This window comes from Ursus maritimus, unplaced genomic scaffold, assembly GCF_017311325.1.
Source record: "Ursus maritimus isolate PB19 unplaced genomic scaffold, ASM1731132v1 scaffold_10, whole genome shotgun sequence".
NCBI classification, from domain to species: domain Eukaryota; kingdom Metazoa; phylum Chordata; class Mammalia; order Carnivora; family Ursidae; genus Ursus; species Ursus maritimus.
Window position 1 is genome coordinate 16,457,302 of NW_024423344.1, and position 7,986 is coordinate 16,465,287.

The following is a 7,986-nucleotide window of genomic DNA, read 5'->3' on the forward strand; positions in this document are numbered from 1 at the left end:
TTAGACAGATCTGATCAGTTGGCTTTTGAACTGATTTTCTTTTTTAAATGAGAAAAAGTATATTGTATCTCTTTGTGTTTGAGAAAAGTTCATAATTTAAAATGACCAATGTATGTCTTAAAGGGGGAGATTTTTAAAAACACAGGTAATCAAAACATCTGATCTGTCTATATAGTATTCAACAATAGAAACTGCTAATGTGAAAAAATTACCTAATGATTCTTTGACTGAAACTATTTCTTCCCATTGACTTTTACTTAAGATACTGGTGAGGTTGCTCTTTAAAATCCATGTCTGCTATAGCTTCATTTAGTATCTTGTGTTAAGTAAAGATTTATAAATAATTTAACATATTCCTGGCCCCTGCTTTTTTCTGTTGAGCTCCTCTTTGTAGTTTCTTCTTCTTGAAACAGCATCAACTTGATCAAAAAACAAAACTAATAATCAAACTAACAATAAAAACAAAACTAAATACTGTTACCTTGTACTAAATATATATAGTCCATAAGTTTTAGAAGATCAAATATGCGTGTGTGTGTATTTTTTGGAGCCAGTAACTACATTAAGCACTGAGTCTTTGTCCTTACATGCAGTGCTGCAATACCAACAGCTTCTTCATTTATAAAACTTTCTATTCATTTAAACAAGCTACTTCTCAGAAACACTTCAACTTCCTGCTTGTAGGTTGAAGTCGTGTCAACACATAAATACAACAAGAGGGATATATTCTTCAAAGCAAGTATGAGAATAATTATACCATAGGTTTTTAAGAAGATATTATTTTAAATAACTCCTGGACGAGACGTTAATTGTAATTTAGGTTTACTTTTGTCCACTGACAAATCTAATTGGAGTACTTAAATAACAAATGAATCCCCAAAGGGAAATTTTTATTCATTAATGGTTCATCAGTAGTTGCTAGATAAATTCTGATGCCTAATTTTGTCAATTACATGTATTTAACAGAACTCACTGGGATGGAGACATCTGGCTGTCATTTTCTTCATCTTCTTTACATGGCTGTATTTTACCATAGTAAAGTGGATCACCAAGTGACTGCAAAATGGTCAGCTTTGTTTTCTGATACTGATTACCAGCTTCACATTCAAATACATAATCATCTTTTACATCCTGAAAAAAGACCGTCCCAGATACCTTCTTCAGTAAATACATAATCAAAGTTAACAAAATAAACAACACACTAACTTGTATCTGGCAATAGGAAGACACATCACATTTTGACTATCGACCTGTTTAAGACCATCAAAGGGAATAAAGCCCAGGACTCTTTTTTTTTTTAAAAGATTTATTTATTTATTTGACGGAGAGAGACAGCCAGTGAGAGAGGGGACACAAGCAGGGGGAGTGGGAGAGAAAGCAGCAGGCTTCCCAGTGGAGCAGGGAGCCCGATGCGAGGCTCGATCCCAGGACCCTGGAATCACTCCCTGGGACGAAGGCAGACATTTAACGACTGAGCCACCCAGGCGCCCCCTCCCCCCCAGGATTCTTTTTTACATAGCACTTTAAGAATGAGAGTCCAATGGGGTAGTTAACCAAACCCAAGTGAAACATGGCAGAATTGCATAAACTAGACATATGAATGCAAATACAAATATTAAAGGGGTAAAACTTGAAGACAGACCTACTTGTCACATATAAAATAAAGTATTACTGCACTTAGGGAAAATTACATAGAACATTTAAAATCGTCCTTAGAATAGCTTACTAATTAGAAACAGAAAACAAATCAGAACTACCAATATGCAACTGCAACAGAATAAAAATGCAGTTATGTATTACAACTGCCCTTTAAAATGGAAACGTACTTTATGAAAAACAAAACTGAACAACTGTTCTTTCCTTTAATTCACTAACCCCCCAGGATGTTCTTTAAACGAAAAAAACAAAACAAACAAAAAAACAAAACAAAAAAACCCCAACAAACAAACCCTAAAGTAAAGGCACTTTATGTTTAATAAATTCAGAAACAGCCTCATCAGAAAGAAGACTACAATGATGGACTTACATGGGCTGGCCAGACTGTTGGTTGTGAGTCATCAGATTTTATGGACTTTTCCACTTTCGCGTACTTCTCCACCTAAGCAATCAAATCAAGAGACAGCATACATAATGGAGTAAGTATTGCGACCAGAGAGAAAAACCTAAGTAACTCAATACAATATAGTTTCAAGCACAGAAATTCTTGAATTGCTAATATCACCAACTACTTATGCTTAGTTTAAAACTCTCCTGAGGGGTGTCTGGCTGGCTGAGTCATTAAGTGTCTGCCTTCGGCTCAGGTCATGATCCCAGGGTCCTGGGATCAAGCCCAGCATCAGGCTCCCTGCTCAGTGGGGAGCCTGCTTCTCCCTCTCCCACTCCCCCGCTGGTGTTCCCTCTCTCGCTGTGTCTCGCTCTGTCCAATAAGTAAAATCTTTAAAAAAAAAAATAATAAAACCTTCCTGATATAGTAATTTGACTAATTGGTATTAAAAACATAATTAGAATCCCTTTTATCATTAAATAGGTGTAATAAACACAGCTGCTTTTTTGGACAGTGCCTCTTCTTTTTATCCCATAAGCTGATATTACATTTGTCCTTTAGGAAAGTTGGAACGTCACAGACATATCAGAACCAAGATCTTTTCCTTTGTCTGGGTTTTTAAGCCACTTTTTTTTTTAAGATTATTTATTTGAGAGAGAGAGAGAGAAAGAAAGAAATGAGCAGGGAAAAGGAGAAGCAGGCTCCCAACTGAGCAGGGAGCCCAACATGGGGCTCAATCCCAGGACCCCAGGATCATGACCAGAGCTGAAGGCAGAAACTTAACCGACCGAGTCACCCAGATGCTCCTTATGGCTGGGTTTTAATGGAATAGTTCTCTTGTGATGGGACAAAATTGGAGGGAGACTAGGGAACTTATATTAAAGTTGGTAAAATTTTTGTGAACCTTTTCCAATGTCTAATCAGACATGGACCATATATTCTGTATTATTTCCTACTAGTCTCTGTGAATCAAATATTCTCATCTTCCTGGTAACCATGACCTTAAGATAATCAGACTCACCTGGGAACTTGGTAAAAACTCAGATTTCCATGTCCTTCCCTGGCGACCTGACTAAATTAGAAGGTCTGAAGTGGGGCCTGAAATCTACATTTATCTGGTATTCTCGATGATTCTTCTGATCGACTCAGACTGAGAAAACTTTGTATTAGCGTTTTGCTACTCAAATGGAGGCTGGGGACCCCAGTACCATGAAACCTGAGAGCCTGGCAAAATCGCAGCATCTCAGGTTCTAGCCCAGACTTGCTGAACTAGAACCTGCATTTTAACAAGCAAGCCAAGGTGATTAGGATGTACATTACAGTTTGAGAAGCACTGCTTTAGATACCCAGTCTACCCTCCAAAGCTAAATCCCACCCTTTGGTATTTACACTAACAATTCTTCTCAAGCTGTGTTCTTCCAGAAACACATAAGTTATCAAGAAATAATGTGGCTTATTCTCCTTTAGTCATATATATAGTGTACTTCAGATGGTTTTGGCTTTGTGCTTTTCAGAAATTTTTCTTTCAATCTCAGAGAATAAGAATAGTATATGTGCTGGCCTAGGAATGCAGAAGAAAAGCAAACGTCCATTAAAATAACTAACCAATTATAGAGTTGAGTGAAAAATAAAAAGGAACACAGGAGAAATAAGAAAGTAAAACAAATACGGGACAAGTTATCAAAAGATCTCTTTCATATTTTTGATCATTTATAGCTCATGAATACTATGGATCAGCAGAGAATAACAGCCAAAGTTCCTAATTTTGGCCGCTGCTGCACTATTGTTAATTTTCACATTTAATTAATTCAAGAAAAGAAGGATTATCAGGAAATTATAATGAAATAAAAAGAACACATTTTATACATACTATGTAATAATGTACCATCCTTTTCCATATTTCAAAATTCTTTATTATTCCTACTCTGAACATAGACCTTTTATAGCAATACACAGATGTATTAAGGTGTTATATCCTTACACAAGTTAATGTGAAAGAATATTCTAAAATATTCTAAAAATGAGCAATTGATTTTAAAAAAATCATTACTCTGTTTTTAAAACAAGTCAGTCTTTGTTTTCCCAGAGTATAAGCTGCTCTTTAATTTAGGAATTTAATATTAAAACAACTGCAATTCATGAACTGACTTACATCCACTTCAGAAGGTATGGCCAAATTACAGGGACTCCGCTTCCACATATCTACACACTGAAAATTAAAAACAGTATTAATATGGTGAAAATTCAAAATGAGCAAAGCTTTTGGCATAATAAGCTTCATTTAAAAAACACATACTTACATTTCCTGCTTTAGATATCTTGAGGTCATAATGTTGACCTGCTTTTCTTTCCTTCCTTTTTTGTAAGAAATCAAGTAATTTTAGCTGTGGAGGAGGTGGACAATGAGACAGATCCTGTTGCCGATTCAGAGAGGACCTGGAATACCTCTTGAAACACCTGAAATATTAAGAGAGTTGAACTAAACAAAATAAAAGAAACTCAGAATAAATCTGGATTCAAATCAGTAAGCATTATATATATAAATCACAAATATCTGTAGAACACTATCACTTGCCAAGCCAAGTCTCAGGCACTAAAACAAAAATGAACAAGACAAACAAAATTCCTGCCACCATGGAGCTGCTAGTCCAGAGGGGAAAATAGACACTCACAAGTAAATAGGTAAGATAATTTCAGAGAGCACTGATCGGTAGGAGGAAGAAAAACAGGGTACTGTGGTGAGTCTGTGATAGAGAGGGCAGCATTAAGTCAGAGAAGGGAAGAAATGGACTCTGAAGAAATGATGCGTGAGCTGAGCCATGAACGGCACAAAGGAACTGGCTATGAGAGGATCAGGAAGGGTCCCTGGGTGGCTTAACTGGTTGGGCATCTGCCTTTGGCTCCAGTCGTGATCTCAGGGTCCTAAGATCAAGCTCTGAGTTGGGCTCCCTGTTTGGTCCGGTCTGCTTTTTCCTCTCCTTCTGCCCCCACCCCTCATGCTCTCTCCCCCTCTCTCAAATAGATAAATAAAATCTTAAGAAAAAAAAAAAAAGGTAAAGAAAAAAAAGATCAGGGAATGAGTATTTGAAGCACAGAGAAGAACTTAAAAACTAAAAAAGAATTAAAAACTTAATTTGTTTTAAAAACAGAAAATAGGTGTTGATTAGAGCATTAGGGTCCATATAACAGATGAGGTCAGAGAGTGAGAAAAGGGCCTTGCAGATCAATGGTTATGTGTTTACATGTGATGTGAAGTACAATAGAAAGCTTTAGGGAAATTTAAGCAAGTAGTGGCATAATCTTCTTTGAAGTTTTTAAAAGATTATTCCAGTTTGCTTATGTGGGAAATAGATCAGAAGGGAGCAAAGACAGTAGCAGGAAGACGGGTCAAATAGGAATTTACTACAAAAGTCAAGATGATGATGATGCTGACTTTAACTATGATTTAGCAGTGGGCATGGAGACGTGGAGAGATATAAAGAGATTTTACAGGACTCCTGACAGATCTTATACGGACTTACTTCACTATTTCCAAAACTGTACCTTTTCCTCAGCATATGTTGTTTATAGAGTACATTAAGTAATTCAGAAAATGGATAGGTTTTTGAAGTCCTCCTAACTTGAAGATTATCCAAAGTGGGCAATTCAACCAATTATGTCAAAAGTACTTAATAACGAACCAACTATAACTGTAGTCCAAGTTAATATTAAATAAAACAGCTAAAACATTTAAAGACAAATTATCATGTTATAAAAAGGCATTTGGTTATAAACTGACTTGTCAGACTGATATTTCATCAGATCTCAAAAATAAATTACAAATCATTTCTTTAAAAGCAATACTAACAAAACAAACAGGTTATTGGTAATTAGTTAAGAAAGGAATTAATTCTTTGTTTATACTTGTCTCTTCTCAGCCTCACTTTTTGGTAAACAGACTCTAAACTTTAGGAAGTTTGTTCTTTCACAAAATGCAGAGAATGCACCACTTCATTATAAAGCGGACAGTATTATAAAACTGTAATACACAAAAGAAGTAACGTAAGGCCATTAAAATCCTATTTAAAAAAAGAGCACTTACATACTTTGGAGGGGCAAGATACCATAAATAGCAAAATTTAAAGCTACTTGCCTAGGAGCATCTTTTGGTTTACCTATCTACAAAGGCAATTACCGTTTCATTGGGCGTGTATTCATCTTTTGCTTGTTATAAAGCAGTCTGTTTGCGGTGCAGGTTACAGCTATAGAAGGATCAAGACACAGTGGTTCAGCTGTAGCTAGGATCAGTTGGCTCTCAAGCAAAAGTTTATCTTCCTAAAATGTATAAGAGCATATGTCAGTAACAGATTTAAGTTTTTCAAATCACATATATCTCTTAATCTAGAAATATTCCTTGGAACTCTGTTATGTACTACCATAAAACATAGTATCTCAAGTTCCAACCTTTGTGTAAATTTCAAAAACTTGACAGCATAATTAAATTATTAATGGAAATTCGGTAATTTGTATAGTGTTCAAAATGGTCAAGTTTTAAAAGTGCCTATTCGTTAATTCAACAAATACTTGCTGAGCACCTACTATGTGTTAGGCCCTCTTCTAAGAGTTGAGGATTAAGTAGTGAACAAAACAGATAAAATCATTTGCTCCCACAAAGCTTACAGAATCATGATGGATCATAGCAATGATTACACTAATACTGTGTAAACTCTATATACCCAATTACAAAGTGTATACAGGTGTTTTACGGGTATTATGTAAGAAATACTGCATTCCCTTTTTTTTTTTTCTTAATCACGGAGATATTTTAATAGCAACAACTAAATTTTTTACGGTCAAACGAGTCAATTAATACTATTGCTGAATAAGATATTTTGCAAACACACACTGCTTCTTTCAATACTTCAAGGTTTAATTATGGATATTTTCAAACATACACAAAAGCAGAAGCATGGTGACACCCATGTACCAACACTCAATTTCATTTAACAACTGCCTCTGTAACTTATGTTTTTGTTTTGCTGCAGTAATTTAAAATACATTTTTGATGTTGTATTGTTTCATCTGAAAATACTTCAGCACGCATTGCTAACTGATAAGGAGTTCTAACATCCAGTCTGGCTTTAAATTTCCCACTATCTCAAGAGTGTACTTTTAGTTGTTTTTTTTTTTTTTTTTAAGTATTTATTTATTTGACAGAGAGGCAGCGAGAGAGAGGGAACACAAACAGGGGGAGTGGGAGAGGGAGAAGTAGGCTTCCGGCTGAGCAGGTAACCCAACGCGGGCTGGATCTCAGAACGCTGGGATCATGACCTGAACCGAAGGAAGACGCCTACGACTGAGCCACCCAGGCACCTGTTTGAATTTGAACTCAAACAAGGCCTGTGGTATCTGGTTTTTATCTGTTTTAAACACCATTTTTTATTTTGTAATGTTAACATCTCCTTCTCCCAACTTTTCCCCTTTTCTCATGTAATTGGTTGGATTCGAGCAACTACTTCCTCGTGGACTTTAACTGGATCTGACTGGTTGCTTCCTGTGTCATTTAATAGTTTCTTTTATTTCCTGAATTCCCCCTAAACTATTAAGATCTAGAAGCTTAATTTAATTCTGGTTCTGTTTTTTTAGACAAGAATTCTTTACTGGTACTATTGTGTACTTTCTCTTGCATCACACCAGGGGGCACACAATGACCGACTGTCCCACTTTTACACCAGTGGGGTTAGTCAGATCTCTGCATTATAAACTATAAACCTATGATCTAATGGTGCTTATACCTAAGAATTATAGCTGTCTAGATTTGTTAATTCACAAATTAAAAGACTTCCAAACTGATGTTTAAAAAAATCCATCATTTATTTATTTTGTACCTATTAGCTGGAATTATTCCTATATATGTGCTAAGTAGTTGGGAGTGCACCTTTCAGTTGTGGTGAGATTACTCA

At 35.8% G+C, this 7,986-nt stretch overlaps 1 protein-coding gene across 15 annotated transcripts in view; it reads right to left on the reverse strand.

Moving 5' to 3' along the window:
• SUPT20H (SPT20 homolog, SAGA complex component) overlaps positions 1-7,986 on the reverse strand; it is a 39,838-nt gene that overhangs the window by 16,567 nt on the left and 15,285 nt on the right. For all 15 annotated transcript variants that reach the window (XM_040622109.1, XM_040622116.1, XM_040622139.1 and 12 more), the window contains 5 exons: positions 6,219-6,358; positions 4,345-4,501; positions 4,197-4,253; positions 2,027-2,098; positions 974-1,131 (listed from right to left, as the gene is read on the reverse strand). In XM_040622109.1, coding sequence (XP_040478043.1) covers positions 974-1,131; positions 2,027-2,098; positions 4,197-4,253; positions 4,345-4,501; positions 6,219-6,358 — 584 coding nt within the window. The remainder of the gene's footprint in view (positions 1-973; positions 1,132-2,026; positions 2,099-4,196; positions 4,254-4,344; positions 4,502-6,218; positions 6,359-7,986) is intronic.